This window comes from Bactrocera oleae, chromosome 6, assembly GCF_042242935.1.
Source record: "Bactrocera oleae isolate idBacOlea1 chromosome 6, idBacOlea1, whole genome shotgun sequence".
NCBI lineage: Eukaryota > Metazoa > Arthropoda > Insecta > Diptera > Tephritidae > Bactrocera > Bactrocera oleae.
The window spans coordinates 22,458,879-22,481,603 of NC_091540.1; the positions used below are offsets into that span (position 1 = coordinate 22,458,879).

General features: G+C 34.4%; 1 protein-coding gene across 9 annotated transcripts in view; it reads left to right on the forward strand.

Annotated features, from left to right (window-relative positions):
• Adi1 (acireductone dioxygenase 1) overlaps window positions 1-22,725 on the forward strand; it is an 85,485-nt gene that overhangs the window by 25,550 nt on the left and 37,210 nt on the right. For all 9 annotated transcript variants that reach the window (XR_011396931.1, XR_011396927.1, XR_011396928.1 and 6 more), the window contains 2 exons: window positions 2,945-3,072; window positions 21,860-21,953. Coding sequence is in view for 4 of the 9 variants with exons in the window: in XM_070111470.1 (XP_069967571.1) it covers window positions 2,945-3,072; window positions 21,860-21,953 (222 nt within the window). In the remaining 5 variants the exon portion in view is untranslated. The remainder of the gene's footprint in view (window positions 1-2,944; window positions 3,073-21,859; window positions 21,954-22,725) is intronic.

Here is a 22,725-nt window from a genome sequence, read left to right on the forward strand (position 1 = left end):
TTCTCGAAAAAATAGCACGAGCCTGCAAATAGATCACTGCCGAGTTCGGCATTTTATTATTTTTGTGAAATTTCATAGAAACTTTCTTCTTACTTAAGGGTATAATATAAATTAAGTATCAAATGTCACATAAAATTTTTGCATTCAATTTTGAGTAATTATTTACATATTTAATTATTTTTATTCTATTATATTATTAAGCCCAGCTAGTAATTCATTTAAATCGATAATTTTTTCTCTGTCTTGAGTTGCGGTAAAAAAAATTACTATGATATAAAAATAATAGATAGAAGAACTTTTCTATGAAATAGAAATGATAAATAACATTGCTAGCCTATTATTATGTCACATGCATTCGATATACCCTAGCCGTAATAAGTCTACGCTCTCCTACAAAATAAATGTGCATTGCTATAAATTGTATGAATTATTACTTAAATAACTGAAACTTTTTATACATACTATTATTCTCAATAACTGCCTTCTCTAAATTAAAGCGGCAACGTCAAATTACTGTGAAAAATTGTTCATGCTAATAGATTTTGTATCGCGCATACCTAAATGAACGCGGCAGCAACGCTGAGCGTTGAAAAATTCGATTTTGACAGCGCGTTAAGATATAAAGTTGGCTGCAGAAAATCAAGAAATTGAAATTTTGCTGGACAATTTGTAACCGTTTTATATATCATTTCATTTTACACTACGATAAAATAGCGGGTGCGGAGCGGGTTTGGCTGGGAACCGCCAATCAAATATATCTGCCGGGTAAGTTAATCACAAATATATGTACTTAGAATTAACTAATAAAATATTTCTTTTCGCAAAAAAGTGTAAAGTCAAGTTGAAGAGATCTACAGTTTTAATGGAAACAATGGCGCTTGCATGCTTGTTGTGAAAAACTTTTAACTTTCAGTACAACAACAAACGTTGAAATGAACACGAGTGAGCTCACAGACGGCAGTCAGTTGTTCCACAACACTCTAAAACGTAAGCGTGGCAACGATGGTCTCTTCAATGATGTTCTAGTAGCAATGAAGAGGACATATGAAGAACCACAAACCAGGAAATAAGAGCATTTCTTCGGTATGCTTAGGAACAAATGATAATGTGGATATTGATATTTTAAATTTAGTTAATAGAAAAATTAGTACACCGAAGAACACCTCGATATAAAAACCCACATCAGTACTTTTTTTAATTTTTCTCTCTATGCCTTCATTATTACCAAAACCGCAAAATGTTTAAAAATTTACAAAATAAGATTTTAATAAGATTGTTTTTACTCTACTACTACTATAAAAATTAGTTTTTATTTAAATTCGAAGGGTGTACGATACAATAACTAACTAGAACTGAACTCTCGTTATCTATGGCGTCGCCTGTCTGCATAATTAGATCGTTAGCATCTTAGCTTATTGAGAATAATAGCATACAGTTTAAGTTACTATTTATATAATAATTCCTATGATTTAAAGCAGTAAACATTTATTTTGTAAAGGAGCGTAGACTTATGACGGCTAGTGTACCACATGCAACCACATACATATCATAGCTGTATTATATTGGTAATTTCTCTGCTCGCTTCTGCTCTTTTGTCAAAAAATTTACATGTGAAAGCAACAACAAAGATATCGAGTTAAGTTGAAGCAAGAGAGTATGCGGATACCTCATTAAAGTGGTATAACTTCCATCTTCAATGCTGCCCAATTTTATTTTGCATATTTTAGCCCACTTTTACTATTATGATATTACAATTTTTTTTTTGTATTTTTAAATTCAATTATAATAATTTATAGAAACCCAAAAGAAATGGTTACTGTAACGTTTTTTAACGTGAAAAAAAAGAAATTTTCCACTAAGAAAGACACTATTGCGCATGCGTAAGAAGACATGTTAGCGCAGGGTTGCACCACAAGTGCGGCCCGTTTGCTTGAGCATCGGGTATAAGTTGTTTCTTCGCTGGAGAGTAACGCTTGGCGAATCGAAGACAGCTTATATTATTTACTTATAAGTTACAGTAGGTTTTAGTACAATTTTGCAAACGCCATTGAAACTTCGTTTTGCTGTTCTTCGAAGTCACTACTACCAATATTTTTCTTACTATTAAAAAGAAAGTTGCTGTTTTTTGAACTATTTTTCAGTCTTCCACATTCACCTCATCTAAACCGGTTTGTTTTTTTAATTCCACTATTTCTTCCCTATCGACAGAGTGTCAAAAAAAGAGCGCAAAGTCAGTGCTAGTTGCAGTTTCTTGAACTTTTTTTTGGACGACAAATGCACATAAGTGAATATTATAGCAGCTCGACCATAAACTCAATTCACATTTTCAGCTGTCTGGTTAGCGTTTTCGGCTTTATCGAGGAATTCGCACACTTAAACAATACTCAGTCAAGCAATTACTAAACTATCTGAGAAGTTTTTTTTACTAACTCGATCGCATTTATATGCGACTTAGAGACCTTATACACTTTAATTTGTATCTATCTCGGTAAGTTTTGGTTGTTACATACAACCGTTAGGTAAACAAAACTATAATACTTTTTACATCCTGTGGAGAGAGTACAAATTATTGTAAAGAAAAATATACAAAGTTTCTAAAATTATCATGATCAAATAATAACGGCTGATATCATTAATAATATAAACATTAAATAAATTTAATACGCATATTGACTGTAAGGTTATTCGGTATTAAAAGCCGAATAAAATCGGTAATTTCCTACATATACAAAATTGTGCAGATTCTTTTCCTATATATTTTTTCGGGTCTTAATTTGTATTATCTTGTTTATTTGACTAATCTGTTTATGCAACATGTTTGTTGTATTGAACCGCTTAGGAATCCAACAATAAATCTGCTGCAAAAGCAATTAAATGTTTACATAAGCATTTCAAAAGTAGTAAAATCAAACTTTTGTAATATAAAATTTTTGTTTGCATACAGATAACTTGTTCTAAGTCATGTTTACCAGATTTTGAAAGTAAGCTGAGATCGTTCTACACCGAGCATTTACATACGGATGAAGAAATTCGACTGGTTTTGGATGGTTCTGGATATTTCGATGTCAGAGAGTAAGTAAACACTATAATTTACTCTGTACTTCCGTCATATTGCAGCTTCAAGAATGATTGAAACCTTAAAAATTTAATGTTATTGTGAAAAGCAACAATTTGCCCTCATCTAAATTGCATTTAGCTTTGCAACATGAATTTTATGACAGCACTTGATTCCGATCGTTCAGTAGCTATATGCTATAGTGATTCAATATTAAATATTTCTTCGAAGATTGTATCATTGCCTTAGACAATAATCCATGCCAAGTTTCATGAAAATATCTCGTCAAATGAAAAAGTTTTTCATACAAGCACTTGATTCAGACCGTTCAGTTTGTATCGCAGGCTATACACTAATCCACGTCAAATTTATTGAAAATATCTTGTCAAATATAAAGGCTTTCTATACAAGTACTTTACTCCGATCATTCAGTTTGTTTGGCAGCTTTATCCGTGATCCAAAATCAGCGGTTCAGACAAATGAGCAGCTTGTTGGTAAGAAAAGGCCGGGTGCAAAATTTCATCGATATCTCAAAAATTGAGGAACTATTTCGCATATATAGAGACAGACGTACAGACAGACAGACAGACGGACATGGCTAAATCGACTCAGCTCGTCACGCTGATCAATTATACAAGTATATGTACTTTATCTATCTGACGTTTCTTTTTGCGTGTTAGAAGCATCATGGCTAACTTAACAACAAAAAAGCAGTGTTTAATAAAGTTATCTTGATTAAACTGGTACTATAATAAGTAATATGTACATTAAATATCTCACAAAACAATAAAGCCATATTTATCAAATTTGCTCAGAATAAATATTTCGGCACTTCATCCGAATCTTTGATGATAACCTCGCCTATTCCCTCTATAACGGTTCTGTTTGAACCTTCGAAAAGTATGATAAACCGGTAACTGAACATGTAAGAAACATATATTAAATTTTACAAGAACTGATATTTTACTTAAAAGTTCTACCTAAAGTTGACGATCGCGCTGTTGTTGGGCAAAATATTATTCTAGTTGCAGGTGTTAAATATGCACTGGGCCGGCTATCGTTGCGTAATGGCATAAATTAAAATAAGTATTTAGTGGGATATCCTTTGTTTTTTAGAAATTTTTTCATTTCCTTTTGAAGAAGGCAGCGGCATATCAAACAGGTGATGTACACAATTCCGTTGTTGCCGTACTAAAACCTTTCACGTAAATGAAATTTTAATATTTGGTTCAAAGTGAAATTTTTTGTTGCAAAGCCCTTTGCGAAATGAGATGATCAAATTGCGGGAAATCTAGGTTTAGATAAACAAGGATTCGACTTTATTAACTCGAAGAAAGCCATTTCTATAATAGTATTTAATTGTCAAAGTCTTTGTTCACACGCCAAAGATCGCTGATCGAGTCTTCCAAAATACGAATATTTTGATGTTATCAGAAAACTTTATGAGTGATGAAGAACCTCCTGTGCAAGTACCAAATTTTTAATTTATTGTGAGACTTCAATGTAATGAAATTCGAAATTCAGGTGTTTCCATCTATCATCATTGTTACTCCTCATTTGCGAATAAAAGCTTCTTACTCAAGTGTGGCTGATGTCACGGTATAAACATCAGCAAGAATTGAGGATTTATGTGCAGTAGAGTGCAAAATCAACCCCAACGATAACAATAGTAAGAAATTAATTGTAATAGCTATTTATCTATCACCAAATGCTTCAATGAGGCATATCAATATATTTATCGGAAAAGCTTTGTTGCCATGATCGAATTTAAGTTCACAAGCTCGGGCGATGTTATTGGAGAATGCGTAGAGTATTGTGACCAGTCGGTAATTCTTGCGGGTGATTTTAGATTTTAATGTCAATTTTTCATTGCCAGAAGCTCCGCCATTACTACACCTCCTCAAAGATAAATTCTCTTTAGAAATGATTAATGCAGTTGTTTTTTTTTTTTGTATTCTCAGTGTTTAGTTGACTGAAACACAACTGTTCTAGTCAATAATAAATCACTTTGAGAAACTTATGGAAGCCATACGGCCGACTTGAGCTTCAGAAGACTGTATGAAGCTCCCTGTTTGTCTAAGGCCTGAACAACTTTCCTAACTTACCTATCTTTCACAATTTATTCCGAAAGAATCGAAAAAGGTTTCAAATTTCTCTCTTTTAAGCTTTAATAAACATATATTTAAACGCGTAAAAATGTGTCAGCACGCAACAGCAGCATAAAGATTAGATAGCTTAGATCTCCGAAAAACCATCCTTGACTGCATAAATTCCCTTAACGTAGAAGCGGAAATTACATTGAAAATATCAATACTTTCACTGTTTTTCTGGGTATTGAATTTTCGAGAGATTAAAACATAAATAAAAAAGTTTTTAAAAGTCGAAATATTTGTCTTCGAATTTCGAAATGACGCTTATTGAAAACATTTTTATTAAATATAGGATGTACGTTAATGGAAAAATAAAAATAATAGCATTTTCCATGTTTTCCTCTTCTTTCAAGAGTGTATAATACTTCTCTATCAAGCGTGTATAACAGACCAGCCACCAGACGTTTATTGGGAAAAATGTTGTAATTATAGAAAATACATTGCTTATAATCTTCCGCTTTGTCTATAATAGTCTAACATCTTTGATGGCAACTTGCAACTAAATTTTCCACCTATTCCACAGGAAGCGAACTCCAGTTATGTTAGAGTACCCGAATAAATCTTTTGTTGACGTTTTTTTTTGATATTTTGGCTTTCATTAAAGCCCAAACATTCTCTATTAAATTGATGTCTGGTGACTGTACTGGCTAATCTAAAGTAAAACAAGTAAGGAAGGGCTAAGTTCGGATGTAACCGAACATTTTATACTCTCGCAAAGTTAAATGGTATATTCGTTTGAGACTTCTTTATATATTTTAATAATTAGAAGTAGGAACTGTTGCCGTAGTTATTTACTTTTCACTCACAGTGAAAATAATTAGAGCCTTTTGTAAACTAAATTTACTTAAATTATGAGAAATCGTTCTTGTGCTTTTTGTATACGCTTATAATTGATTTTATATAGAATGCATTACAACTGTATTGAGAAGTATGAAAAGAAATCGTTTTTGGACAATGAATAACATTTTTTATTTATTATATCGATATTATTATACATGTTTAGCTTTAAAATAATAAATATTAACAACTTTAAAAATGATATAATAACATTATATTAATTTGTATATAATATTATATTTACAATATTAAACATAAATTTTTGTAGAGATTCTTATACATATATCCAAATTATATTTCTTTTTTTCTTATACTATTTAATTTCTATCATATATTTATACAATAATGTCATATATAATAACAAATTATATATATAATCTAAATTTTCTTAATTATTTTTCTTAAAATTGTCTTAAAAACTACTGTCAAAATTCCTATACCATTCCAATTCGATTATATTTGGAAAAAAAAATAAAGAACTATTGCACTAAGTCTGAAAACTTTAGTTCGAAATAGGAACACAAATACTGTCATGATAGATGTGTACTGTCTCAAAAGTAATTGCATTTACACGGGAAGGATCCATGTTTGAAAATGCCCAATCAATTTGTGTACCGGCAGGTGTAGTTGAATATTCTGCACCAAGCAGGGAACTAAAGTTTTTTTCTTGGAGCAGATTTCTTATTGCAGTCTCTGTAGACATTAAACAAATGTTAAAATCTCCAACAATTAGCACATTTTGATTGCCTAACTCAGAAGTAAGGACTTCCTGAAGTTCTACAATTAATTGTCTGACAGAGAAAGCTGAATTTCTATATAGAACCAGAATATTAATATTGAAACATTTAAACAAAACCGCTTCTAAAACTTTGCGGCCTGAATAAATTTTCTTTACAGCCTTTGATTCTATAGAGCAAGCAATATTTTTTCTTTTATTTCTGTTGGTTGTTTCCGTGCTATCTATCCTCAGCTCGTTAATTGGAGTAAATCCTGGTATATCAAAACTTTCGCAAGGATTACTCCAAGTGAACATTATGGAATAAAATTTGATGTCCTGATGTTCGGGAAATCATAAAATTGAAACTTGTTGTCAAAGCTTTATTTGTGTTCAATTCCCTCAGTTCCGTAAATACGGGATCCGATTCAGAAAATTTGTTAGGAGGAATAAAATTTCCTATGATGAATAGACCTGCAGTAGTAGCTCGACTGCAAGCGACATATATTGAAGCTCTAGGCATTCTGGGTCGAGTATGAACTACAACTTTATTATATGTGGCACCCTGACTTTTATGAATAGTTATTCCCTCAGCCGGAATAACTGGAAACTGATTTATTTCAATTGAAATTTGTTCATTTGATCGTGCTATCAAACCAACAGAAGGTTCCAAAAATTTAATCCACAGAATTGTTAGAAAAGAACAATGGAAATCAATTTGCATAAGTTGTTCAGCTGCCCCATTAACCAAGCCATCACACGTGTTTATGTTCACTGTAATCATATATTTGGCGGAGGTTTTTAGTGTCAATTCATAGGGCAGTCCCTGCGTTTCAGAAGTTTTGAAAAGTTTAACTCTTTTCAAAATATTATCATTTTCATTTATACCAATTCTTTTAACTGAGTCTTTTGCAGTTGAAAGGAAAGCTTCTGTTGGGATTCGACTGAGCTTAAGGGCATTGAAATTATTTGTCTCTTCATTGGCCCAATATAAATGTATGGCATCATCGGGAACTTCTTCGAAATTAACTACTCGAGTTTCAATGAGTGATATGTCCTCATTTGTCATAGTACCAGATGCCATATGATTTAATGCAATTGCAAAGGCCTGATCCTCCCGTTGTCTCATTATCTCTGTTAATTCAAAGTATTTAAATAACTCCCACAAAGGGAAACCAACTTAAGTGCTGTATGCATCATTGGGATTAGGGGAGAATATTCACCTATCTCCAACAGGTGAGAGTTGTTTCAAATCACCAAACACTATGATCGGTATACCACCGAAGGGGCTGTCTGTTTTGAAAATTTGTTTTAATCTCGCATCAATAGAGCTAAACATACGAGCACCTACAATGAATTAACTGTGTCATTGCTAAGTGGCCTCAACTCTCTATTCAACTGATTAACAGGTAAAGAGAATATTAAATGAAGGGTCATTCCACCTATTCCGAATGCTGCTTCACCCGTAGGTGCGCAAAGAAGAACTTTTAAGGAACTTGGATTGGATCCAGGTGTAGAATTGTAACGATGGTTAAGAGCTTGATATATTGCAGATATCAAACGACTCTTTCCTGCACCTGCACCGCCGCCAATGAACTCATAAAATGGGAGATTTGTTTTTAGGTGCATCAAATGTGTCAAATAGGTTCTTTGCTTAGTATTTAGACTTTGAACTAAAGAAAATAATTCCTCAACTGGAATTAAAGGGGGTAGTTTAATAAGTCTAATATTGCAATGAGATTCAGTGCCATTATCTGTTGAATCTTCGCCATGCAAGTCCAACAAATTTATATTTGGGTTTATTTCTGGAAGTGCCAACACTCTGAACGCATTTTCCACGATAGATAGTTCATTTTGAGCACCTTCGTCCAAGTCTATTTGATTATAAAGACTTTCTAGAACATTTTCAAGTTCTCTTTGCTCAAAAACATCATATTTTCTTTGATTTTCCTCAATTATAATACGATGTGTTATGCAAGAATGCTCATTATCGTGTTCTTGCTGTTCATTCCGCCAAGGATAGTAAAGCATTAACATTTCGCGGAAGTACTCAACTCTGGCCAAATCTGGGTTAAACCTTCTATACCGAATAATGCAAGGTTTGGTACTTTTTTTCACAAAAGGGCTACCGTCTTTAAGAGGCATAACAACCCCGCTTTCTGGTAAATTATCGTCTTCCCTCTCTTCTTCTTCATGATCAAGATAGTGCTCTGCTACTAGATTTAAAATATTTATACCTAGATATACCGGCTACGAATATTTCAGTCGAACCTGAAGGAAGGTTCTGAAGGAGCCCAATGCAGCAATATACTGCTTCTTCTGCAGATATTTCTGGGCCTGATATAAATTTGTGACCTATATGTTTAAGTTTTTTCTTAATAGTATAATTTCCAGCATTTACCTCTGATATAGCTTCATTTAAGAGCCTAGAAATTCCCCTGTTAGACTTGTTAATATAATTAATTATATATGAACAGCAAGCATATGCATCCAGTATATATTGGATATGCATATTTGCTCTATGGAGTTCCAAAATCAGAGGATTATAAGCGTTTATAAAACGATCCTGTAATTTTATTTTTAGAAAAATTTTGGGTTTTGTTAAATTGACCTAAGGGCTCACAAATAGTCATCAAAAGACATATTTATTCTACTATCAGACAGGAAGTGTTCAAAATCGTTTAAATTCGAAATGTCTTCTGTAGTCATATTTGAATTTAAAACGTTTTGAATTTTGAAAAAGGTTTTCCTTGTGTCTTTCTGAATTTCGACTTGTTTCTGTAAGAGGTAACAGTATTTGTGTTGAAGGCATTGGTGGATATGTTATATCAAAACGACAAAACTGTTGTCCTCTTATTTCCCTAGTACAAGACCGACTGTGGTTATGCTTTTGATAACCCAAATAATTTTCTAGGTGGCTGATCGAACCATCGGTAGAAATATAATTGTCAATAAAACTAATGACATCAGGGAATGTCTGAGTATCTTGAAGGTTGATCCTGGGAGCATTATTAAGCCAATACATGCCATGTACATGCGGGGAACCTCTCTGTTGCTCTCCAAAAATGCCGGCGTTATCTTTAAAAAGCTTAAGAATTTGTCGATAGAGGTAGTCAAAATATCTAGCACAAGTAACCGCGTCTGACCGAATTAAGCGATATCTATCTTGGGTTGTTAAACTGTTGGCTTCCTCTTCCGAAATATCTTTAGAATAAACAGTTTTAGAGAGAATGACCAAAAGCTCAACCCACTGAGATTCTGCAGCCGATAAAGTGATAAAGAAGGTTGGAAGCCCAAATTGGCGAATCATAGCGATTGCCTTTTTCTTCTCAGCTTCCCAGTGCGCAGGTGAGGATCTAACGCCTTTCAAAACCTTGTAACCATCATCGTGTTGAATCAAGTTTTGAACAAAGTTTTCGTTTAATAGATTTTGGGCCGTAACTCGGTTGCGACCTGAAAACTTTCTAAGGCAAATAGATGTACTATTCTTAATTTGTAGCAGTTCTAATTTTTTGTAATCATAGAACAACTTTGGAATGGTACACGCTCTTCTGTCAAAACGGCGAATTTCAGAACGTATTATCTTGCTATACGTTTCAGAGCATGTACGCTTCTGCCCAACGTATATTGTTCCAAATGACAACTCTTCTGAATTATTATCTTGGATTATGTCAATTGGTCTTTGTCCTTCACCTGGCACTATAACTAAACGGTTATAGTCTAAGTTTTCTACAGGAATATTGTTCAAAAGAGTTTCTTGACCGCCTGTATTTAGCTCTGAAAGTAAAAGACCCGTGGGAATATTATTACCTGAGGGATTATCATAAGAAGTTTGTGCCGCATGAAAAAATTGAACCAATCGGGACTCCTCTGCAGATGCAACAAACTTCCATAATCTTTGCGGGGCGTATGGTATCGATCATGTAATCATGATTGTATTCCAAACGACTTCTTAAGTGAATTTGTATAACATGAGCCTCATCAAAGGACCTTGGTAGAGATGTAACAATATTGTTAACAGAAATTGGTATATTAACAACAGCACCTTTGAGCAAACTCTGACCTTGATATCCTAACGGACGGATTGTCATAAAAGGCAATCTAGGCATTATGAGACGTTCTTCAATTGGGGTTAAACCTTTCAAACAATCCGGTATTTCAGGAAAGTCTAGACCGTTAGCTAAACATATTTTTGGAACGTTCTTTTTAACAATCGCATTTTTGCAAGTAGCACAAAAATTGTAATTTCCATCTTCTGAAGGAAATTTTTGCATTAAAAAGAAGGTGGATGCAGCATTCGGGTGACCTTGCACAATAGTTTCGAAATTTAATTTGCGAACTTGGTGTGAAAACCATAAGCCGCCGCAGCAAATACATATTTCAGTAGGGCCCTTATTTATATTTTAGAAATAAATGTTTTTAAAATCTGTTAAATTGCCACTATTATCAGTTTCTATAACATTATTTTCTCTCGTTAATCGGATTCGTTGGGACTGCCTTTGGTTTTCAATTTGTCTATTGAGTAGGTTATCTCTACGAAGGCGAACTTGACCTTGTCTAAGACGTCTCTGATTCAAAATTTCTTCCCTTATACCCCTCCTACTTAGCTGTCGACGTTGTGTTTCTCTATCACGCTCCTCTCTCCTTATTTCCGGATTTCTTCTTGCATGTTCCCTTTGCATTTGATCACGAATGCGCTCTAAATTCCTATACTCAGGATTTCTTGCGCGAAGTTCTCTATGGTCCCTAGTGTTTCTACTTTGTTCATCATAACGTACCTCAGGATTTTCTCGACGAGATCTATGACCTCGAGTATCTCTTATTTGCTCTTCAGAGCGAATTTGTGGATCTTGCCGCCTTGTTCTATGTTGAACAGTATTTGCAACTTGCTCAACAGAACGAACTTCGGGGCCTTCACGCCGAGACCTATGACCTCGAATATCTCCTATTTGCTCTTCAGAGCGAATTTAAGGATCTTGCCGCCTTGTTCTATGTTGAACAGTATTTGCAACTTGCTCAACAGATCGAACCTCGGGGTCTTCACGCCGAGACCTATGACCTCGAGTATCTCTTATTTGCTCTTCAGAGCGAATTTGCGGATCTTCCCGCCTTGTTCTATGTTGAACAGTATTTAAATTTTGTTCAAAAGACCGTACCTCGAGATTTTCCCGCCTGATTCTATGTTGATTTGCATTGATAATTTGTTCGGACAGACGTACATCGGAATCTAATCTACGATTAGCGTGACTTACAGTATTTTGTGACTGCTCACTATCTCTATATAAAGAGTTTGCACGAAGAACTCTCATACGTCTTCTATTCTGAAGACGACTTAGTAATATAGATTTTCTACTTAATCTAGGCATAATTAATTAATAATAAATGGATTAATATATAAAATACTTATAGATAATACTTATATAATTCAGTCCGTCCGGGTGTTAAAAGTTGGATCCTAGGTGCTGCACTCTTTCACTGTAATTCCTTGTAAGTCCTTGCTATGACTCCTTTCCTGTTCCGTGTATAGGTACTATGGTATACTGGCGCACATATGTATATGTGTTTGCTCGCCACTGTATATAATACGGTTTTGCTCGTCACTGTATATAATAATACTTTAAACACTATATAACTAATACACTAAAATTAGTTTGAATAAAGCACTTTGCTGGTAAAGACATCTAGTGAAACTGAGACTACAAACACAGTGTACTGATATTTATTATACTCTTGCGACATGTTGGTACAGCTTACATACTTTTATATACCTATATATTACTTACCTATTCACTAACATAATAATACATAATATTTAGTTATATTTATATTTTAGAAATGAGTAGTTTATTTCATTGTATTGAAATTAAGTTCTCAGAAAACCCCTCCGTAAATTACTTTTGTTAAACGCTTTCTAAAACAGGGGGATATATGGTACCTATTTTGAAGGGTCTTCCCATGAAGGCTTAATTAACAATAACTTACATATAATTAAGTATAGTACACACATATGTAGAGCAGGTATGAAAATTTTCTTCTTTCTGTCTTAATACCTAAACCTTTCATAAGCTGCCAACGGCGCTAGGTAAAAATGTAATTTTCTTGAGTTTACAGTTCACCTCATGACCTTCATATTAAAATGTGTCGCAAAACTGAAATAATAGACAGTAGCATGTAAACCGATGGGGTCGCAGTTTATCTATAACCACATAAAAAGGGTCTTTAGCCCTTTTGATACTACATTACTAATATTTATTTCACGCAATTTTTTCTAGAAAGATTTTTTTGCTCTATACAAAGTCCAGCACTCTAAGAAACTTTTTTGGCATTGTTGTCTGGTATATTTTATAATAAGTTCAACATGATGGCTGAGAAAATATACCTAACCACTGATTATCACCAAATATTAGAAGAAATATATGTATATAGAAATCTATATCTATCACTTTAGGTGATGCAAACAACTCTTTGGTGAACAAAACTATACTCTGTTGCAACATGTTGCGAAAGTATAAAAATGTTGCGAAAGAATTCAACATTCATTACTCGATTATTATTTGGTATCTTATTAACTTTTGTTATTGATCATAGATTTATTTTGTGTCAATACTATTTTTTTCTCCGAAATGTTAACTTTTATAAAAAGAAGCTATTCAACTCAAACATGGTATATGTGATATAAACTGAACCAAAGGGGTTAGATTTAATATGTGGTGTATATGAGGTTGCTGTTGTACCAGAGGAGAGGAAATCAGTATATTAGGGTTATAAGGTTTAAACAAAGTCTAGACCAATTTCATTTATATGCAGCGATATACATTATTTTTAAGAAAAACTGTCCATTTAATTTCATTAAATTATCAAATTGACGAAAAATATTATACCATAAGTAGTACATGTGAGCTGGGAAAATCAAAGACCAGAAAATTCTTCCAAACCGTATATTAAAAAATGTTGAATTAAACATCCATTATTAAATTACAATCAAATTTGGTATCTTCTTGACTTATATTAAAGGCCATAAACTTAGTCTCAGTTTTATTGCTTGAAGTGAGATATACATAAGTATGAATGTGATATTAACTCCACCAAAGTGGCTAAATTTTATATTATAAGCTTAGGTGGCAAACGTCAACCAGAGAATCGGAATTCATTATATGAAGGTGTGCGGTTTAGACTTAGTATATACTAATTTCATTCTAATTCAGCGTCAAACCACATAATTTTTAAGAAATCGTTTCCACTTAATTTCGTTAAAATATCACGTTGATCAACCGGAACGGTGTAAAGTCATGTGGAAAGACGGAAATCATATATATATTGGAGATAGAGAAATATATTAATTTTGACATTGCTCAGCTATACTCGAGAACATATTTTAAAGCAATTTTATATATAAAAAAAAAATATTAATACTCACTGACCGACATATTCGGCATAAAACTGGTTAGAATAACGAAAAGCATTATAAGTAGTATATGGAATTTGAGGGTAGTATTAACCCGATTTTATTAATTTTTTCCAATACCACATACTACTAACATGCCACAGACTACCCACTGTTTCTTTTAGGTACCTCACATACCATCACCAATCAAATGGAGTAAAGTCAGACGAATGTTCGAAAATCTTGATATTAGTTACATGGGGGCTAAGGAAAATTTTCACCCGACTTGATCTTTTTTGAAACAAAGACATACTATTATCGATAGTTTCATTTATTTATTCTATTATATGAATTTCAATTATGTATCTTACACAATGGCCGATATTTACGGTAAAAAGTCAACTATAGGTACTGGGGTCCACATATTCGGTACCTAGGGGCTTGAACTGTTTTAGTTCGATTTAGAGAATTTTTGGTCACAAGGTGGCGTATTTTAAACGTATTATTCACGCAAAGTTTTACGCCGATATAATCATTGTTGCTTGATTTGCATAGTGGAAAGTGAAATAATCAAGTGGAATTTAAAATGGTGTCATATGGAAAATAGGCGTGGTTGTAATCCGATGCCCATTTTCGCACCATAACATAGAAATATAAAAAGAATGTTATGTACCAAATTTGGTTGAAATCGGTTAAAAAGATCCCAAGATATGGGTTTTCACCTAAAAGTGGGCGGTGTTACGCCCACTGTTTAATTTTGAACGCGGTTCCTATAAAGTCATCTCTTACCATCCCTGAGATAAAATTTAATGTCTCTGGCGCGTTTAATCCTTGATTTATCGCGCTTTTAGTAGTTTTTAACAGTACCATTATATTTGGTGGGCGGGGTTGTCACCCGATTTCCCCCATTTTCACACCGTAGGTAGAGGTGCTAAAAACATTTGCTTCCAGTGAATTTTGTTATTAAGCTTTAGTAGTTTAGGAGATGTGCACATTAAACCTATTAGGGGCGGGCCCACTTAAAAAAAAATTTTTAACTGCAGATGCCCCTTACTAATGTGATCTCGTGTACCAAATAACAGTCTTGTATCTTATTGTGGAGCTTAGTTATGACAATTTATTTGTTTTTGATTAATGGCGTTTTGTGGGCGTGGCAGTGGTCCGATTACGCCCATCTGCAATACCAACCGTCTTACTGTACCAAGAAACATGTGTACCAAGTTTCATAAAGATATCTCAATTTTTACTCAAGTTACACCTTGCACTGACGGACGGACGGACGGACAGACAGTCACCCGGATTTCAACTCGTCTCTTCATCCTGATCATTTATATATACATAACCCTATATCTAACTCGATTAGTTTTAGGTGATACAAACAACCGTTAGGTGAACAAAACTATTATACTCTGTAGCAACATGTTGCGAGAGTTTAGACCTTGGTCCCTAATGTAATACATTTCGATCTTCTAGTCGACGTTTTCCAGATCATCTCAAAACATAAAATTTAAATTGATTTTATGTCAGATAAGTCGTTTTTCAGGATGATTTTAATGTATTTTTCGCTGACGGGAAGTCATGTCTATGACCTATAATAGGTATAAGTTAATAAGATACAAATTTGATTGTAATCCATTCACGGTTTGATAGAACAATGAATGTTGAGTTTTTTCGCAATATTTGTAAAATACATATTTGTCAACACCTGAAGGTATTTCTCCCTCTTTTTTCCTGGGAAGTTGCAAGAGTATGAAAGGTTCCTTACTTGTTTTTTATACTCTTGCAACATTTTCGCACATAGTATAAATATTTGTTCCCCTAACGGTTGTTTGTAAAACCTGAAACCAATCGACGTAGATTTACAGTTCTATCTATACTAATATTCTGAAGAGTAAAGATTGTATTGTTTGTTTATTTTAATTAAATAGGCTCCGAAACTACTAGACGGATTTGAAAAACTCTTTCATTGTAAAGAAGCTCTGCGGGGAACATAGGCAGGAGAATGAAACAAGGCGTATGCGTCCCTCAGGGACGCGTCTAAACAACGAACATTAAACGCCCAATGTATGATGTAGGCGCGTCATGATCAACGGTCCTCCGCGGCCACTTTACTAAGGCTGAGGTTAACATGTTATGCACTCATAACAACACATCACATGTATAAATATATAATAATATCTACAAACATATGTACAGATGTACACTGTACAAAACGGATAAAAGTTTTGGCATAGTGGGTTTTGGTTCCTTGAGTTCTCTGTCGATCTGTTAATATAAAAGGTATGTTCAAATAATGTACTACTTACAGGTTGGTTGAAAAATTTCTGCGCTCAAAATTAAATATGCTGTTTTTGGTACGAAATATATTTTTTTATCAATATTATCTCCCTTAACTTCAATACACTTATTCCAACTCTTTCCACGAAGGAATTGTTTCAGATATCTGAAGGGGTAGTAGTCGTTAGGAGCCAAATGTAGTGAATACGATGGATACTCAAACAATCCGTACTTTAATTTGTTGAATTTTGTTATCGTTAAAACACCTTTGTGAGCAGGTGCATTGTCTTGATGAAAAATGATTTGTTTGTGCTGCAAACCAGGTCTTTTCTCACGACTTTTTTCATCCAGCTAATTCAAAAGGCTGCAATAATATTCAGCATAGAATGTTTTACCTTTCTGCAGATAATCAATCAACAAAATTCCTTTTGCATCCTCAAAAACTAATGCTATAATCTTCTTTGACAATCGTTGTGACTTCACCTGCTTTGGAACTGAACAACCAGATTCAGCCCACTGTAAACGTTATTGTTTCAATTTAAGATCATATTGGAAAATCCAAATCTCATTCATAGTTATAGAACGATGCAAGAAATCGCTTTTATTCTGCTTAAAACGCTCCAAATTATGCTGAGAAATTTGTTTACGATCCAATTTTTGTTGAATTGTTAACGTGTGCGGCACTAACTTTCCAAACAGATTTTTCATATAAAATTCTCCAGGTAAAATATGAAGTACCCGTTCGTCTGACGTGCCTATGGCATTAGCAATTTTACGCATAGTCAAACTTGGACCTTCACTAACAATATTATGAACTTGCTCAATGATTTCTGGTGTGGTTGCGGTTTTTGGTCGTCCTTCGCGTGGATCGTCTTCAAGCCAGCTCAAAATTAAACGGTGCGTTTTAAAGGTGAGGTCTCTTTATACACTTCTTACAATTGTTCATGAATTTAATTTGCTTTCAAACCTATCAAAAGAAAGAATCTAATCACTGCGCGATACTCAATTTTTTCCATATTAAAAAAATGCTCTGCCACGTCAACTTCAAATGGCTTGTAAACAAAAAATTAATTGACAGAAAAATTTATATATTTCGGTGGGCAAAAGTTTTGGCACGGTTCGAATTCTCCGAAATAATTCCATTGATTCTGCTAAAAAAAATATAAAAAAATTTGACAATAACAAGTGACTGCATGATGCTGCACCACATTAGAAACCTTTTAAAAAAAATATAGTCTTGTGTAGCGTGCATTACAAGTAATTACTACAATTCTGTAAAATGAGTCGAAGCGGACACGACAGCAGAGAAGCGAAAAAATATTTTACGTCTACATTCCGCCAACAAAAGCTGTACTGAAATCGGTGAAATAACGAAATTAAATCGTTTTACCATTCGAAGTATAATCAAACGTTTTAAAGATGTGCGTTGTCTCCAAGCTGCGAAAGTTCAGGTCGTCCGAGTACGTTTAGTTCCAGAGAGGAGTCGTATGTGTTACGTAAAATACAAGAAAAAAATTATCCAAAACTGACTTCAACAAAGATTTCTGCGGACCTTAAGGAAGAATTAAATAAACATACGCATCCGAAAACAGTACGACGTGTGCTTATTCGCAACGGGTACAAATCCAGAACAGCTCGAAAAAAACCTCTTATCAGCCAGGCCAACAAAAAAAGCGTTTAGAATTTGCTAAAGAGTATTAAAATAAAGCTATGGAGATCTAGGATAAAGTACACAGACGAAAGAAAATTTAACATATTCTAAAGTGACGGTCGAATACAAGTATGGAGAAAGGCAAACACTGAATTTGACAAAAACAATGTTAGTAATACCGTAAAGTATGGAGGTGGTGCAATCATGGTTTGGAGATGTCAGGCATTGGGAACTTAGTATAAAACTTTATATATGAACATTTTGAAATAAAATTTGCAAGAAAGCATAGAAAAGCTGAATTCAGGGAATCAGTTCTATTTTCAGCAAGATAGGGATCCCAAGCATACCTTATGATGTTTGTATGTGGATCATTCATCATTCCCACGCTCTTGAAACTAAATCAGGGGCCTTAAATTCGATTGAGCACTTCTGGAATAAACTGGACCGAAGGGCCGAAAAGCATAACGTTACAAGTAAAAGCAAATTAAAAGAGGGACTGCAGCATGAATGTGCCAATATTGAATCTGTGATGAAAAGCAAATTGGTGCACTCCATGGCAAATCATTAAAATGACGTTATTAAAATGTAAGGTTTGAATACTCGTCATTAAATTTGTATTTTCTTTTCCATGTCTAAATATAAATTCTAACTGTGCCATAACTTTTGCCCATGAAATATATTCGTTATTTATTTAAATTATTGTAAAAAAAACAACCACAGACATTACATAATCAAATTAAGCATAGTGATAGGTAACATAATGGTGAGTTTATGACTAGTACATTATTTTAATCAACTTTTACTTAATGAAATTTTTCTTTTCAAATTAAGTAAACTTTTCAAATTTACTTAGACTTTCCATAAATTCTGTTACAAAGTTTACAATGTATACAGCGAGGACAAATTGTGGCTGTAATATTTGTTACTCATATGTAATAATCAGTTCAGTGTTCACCTTCCGTGAATCCTTATGAAATGTATGAGTTCTTAAGATACTTAAATTTCGAGAATGTTTTCTTTACAATTGATGACAAAAGGAGAAGTGGTCGTCCTCGCACAGTTCGAACCAATTCTGCCATAAAAACAGTTAGTGAACGCGTTCGCAGAAATTCTTCCCGAAAACAGATAATTATGTGAAGGGAAATGGATATATCGAACAATCAATGTCAAGACTTATTCTATTGATCTCCAGATGAAGCCTACCGTCGGTCAATTGGTCATCTTCTTACAGCGCGCTTGAAGCAAATTAAGCTCAACAAATGTAGAACGCGGTAAATGGCCATAAAAGTATCCGTTTTACAGATGGAAAAATGTTCACAGTTTAAGAAGTTTTTAATAAACCAAATGAGAAAATCTATGCAAAAAAATTTAATCCCAGAGTTTAACGTGGACACCATCCAGCTGCTGTAGTGATTTGGTGGGGAGTCCCCGATAAAGGCATCCCACCTTTTCACTTTTGTGGAAAAGGGATTCTTCTGATCAGTCGTTTGATGGAACTAAACCGCTGTGTTAATGGAATATGTTGTCCATCGATACATCAAGTGGTGAGCTGGAACCTAATTGAAGATGCGGAGGTTAAAACTCTGGTCCTCTGCTTGTAACTTCGGTACCTGATCAAACATGGTTGCCTTCTGACGTAGCCAACCTGGACCTCAGCAATTATGATGCAGTCACACCACGGCTGGCGCAATCTGCTGGATTCTGTTCCCAACGTACATAATGCCAACAATCTATAGATGTAAATTTTTGTATTTGCCGAACCCTGTTGGCAACATATGGTTTTAACAACATTGGCTGCTTGCGTAGCCAGCACAAGATAATATTAGAGTCCGTCGGTAAGTGCACAGAGGCATCCTCCAAAATAAGCGCCCTGCTAATATTACCAATCGTCTTGGCTAATAGGAGAGCTCCACATAGCTCGAGTCGAGGGATTGTGGCGCCTTTCAACGGCGCAACCTTAGTACGAGCGGTGAGCAATGATAGCTTAACATTGTCATCACTGTTGATAGTGTGTGCGTAAACAACCGCAGCGTATGCCTTCTGACCGGCATCACAAAAACCGAAGAGCGTAGTGCGATTAGTTGCATTCATCCCAAGCCATCCTACCTATGCTTCCGGTTAGGGAACATAAGCAGTTTCTGCTGGGATGTTTTCGCAGAAATCACCCCTACAGTCGTCTGCTTGAAGCGGAACCTCCTCCTAGGAACATCAAGAGGTCCTTTCTTGACTACGCCGACCGGACTTTGGACGCAACGAACTTTAGACAAGCACTGACCGCCATTCACAGGCGTGCTAGGAGTCAAATCACCACCCATAACAGACGTAGAGCTCGAGATGACTCTCGAACCCAGAGTGACCCCCGCGCAACTTCGTTGTAGAAATCGTAGCAGGTCCAAAATAGACCCCGACATTCCAAACATATGTCCTGCGTGCAATAAGTCTCCGCATGATACTAACCACCTCTTTGCATGCCCAACGAACTCAACTCATCTATCACCCATTTCCCTATGATCCGACCCCATCGAAACAGCTCGTTTCTTAGGCCTCCCCTTAGATGACCTCGACGACAACCAAACTATACCTTATTATCCAAGCGGGGACTAGTTAACCGTTACAACAACAACAACTGGAACATAGATCATTATACATCTCTTCAGTGACGTCCCACCATGCTGAATGTAGTTCAAACTTCTCGTTTTTCTCAAAACTGAGGAGAGCCTCGTGGCTTACGAGCATGCGGTCGTAATAGGACCTCGCTGAATTCAACAGTTGCTCAGCCTTGGATGCATCTAATTCAGCTGCATGCGCCTTGCGCACCTGTTCCAACGTGCATGAAACTGTCAAAGATTTGATCTGCCATTTCCAATTTATGTACATTGAAAATGTGGTTATGCTTTACAATGATACTGCACATATCGCGTTAATCCTTTAAGGTAGCGTCAATATAATTTACTTATGGAATTGAGCAATTGAAACCGTCGAACCGACTAAACTTAAAAGCCCGTCTGTTTATTGCGGCGATCCAAAGAAGAAGAAGCTCCTTCAGGAATATTACAATAGTTAAAGCAAATAACTGAAGCACGGAATGATAGGAAATAGAGAAACACTGTACACAGGGTGCATCATGTGATATACTTGTAAAATAAGAAATTGAAAATAAATCTTAAACACCCGCTAATAAGCATGTAACTCCTGTTAGAAGCATATGGCCGCGTCTAATGCGAATATTGAATTATTTCGCAAAATGTTTGATACAAAATTGGTCAATATGTGAAAGCCTTTCCCAACTTTGATCTTTTAAAATTTAAAGAATTTAAAATATTTGTTATCACCCGAACTTGGCCTTCCTTCTTAGTTTTTACTTGCTGTTTTCTTAAAAACAGTAAACGATAGCATAATCGCACCAATATTGCAGTCCGGTTTTCTAATGCCGAATCAATGCAAATATTTTGCGCGGCTAACATATAATATATAATATATATATAAGACATTAGCATATATACTTAAAACCCAATAAATGATATTTATAAATCATAAACTAAAATAAACAGTGATTTCGCTCACTTTTCTTCTTCCTTCATAAATTTCGTAGAGTCCAATTTTGTCAGTTGTCAAAATATTAAAATTAGAATTGCTCGAACGCTTGACATTTTCAAATGTGTGTACATATATATGTTCACAGTTCTTGTGTAGAATAAAAGGCCGTCAGAGAAGGGCGTGTTATAATTATTATTGATAAGACAATTGTTTACAAACAAATACATACGTCCATTTAAATTTTATTTTTTAGTGCAAAAGATGATTGGATTCGCATCGCTGTTAGCAAAGGAGACTTAATAATCATACCAGCCGGCATATATCATCGATTTACCTTAGATATGGAGGTAATAATAACTTTTATAAAAGATATTTTAAAAAGCTTTACTTTTCCAACTCCTTAAAATTTTTGTTTTTAGAAAATAGGTAGATCACGTGTTTTATAATAGAGTATAAATATGAAAAAAATTGAATGTAGCAAAAGTTGCATGAAGTTATGAATCTTCAGCTCACAGAGAGTTGAGAAGACAATAGTAAGCAGGATGACAAAATGTGTTGATAGCAACAGAAATGCCTATTCAGATACGAGTTTGTATAGAAAGGCAAGCTAAGCAATAGGCAAAAGAAGAGCGATAGAAACATACTGTCAAAATTTCATGCGGAATAATTGATATGTATTTAACGATACTTCATTTCAATATGACCATTCAATTAAATATCATAGTCCACCTTTAATTACACATGTTTACAGTCATTATGTGACTGTGAAGTTTGGGACTGTTTATAGCTAATTTTGATTTAAAACCGAAAATAATAGTAAAAATTTCCTGACTTGTAGGATTTTTGAGTTATGATTTTTTGTTTGTTTTATTTTGAAAAAATAAAATTAAGTTTTATTAAATTACAACATGTACCAAAGCAACTTGTGTTCATAATAAAATTGGGTGCTGGTGCTTAAAACGCCAAAACCCGAAAATAATATCAGACATCAGGACCGAAAGTAACTATTTTAGAACCAGTAATCATGTTAATCATGCAAGTTCAATCAATCAGAGTTAATCATGCAAGATAAAATTTGTGTTTGTTTCAGTTCAAATGATGTTATTGAAAGATCGGGAT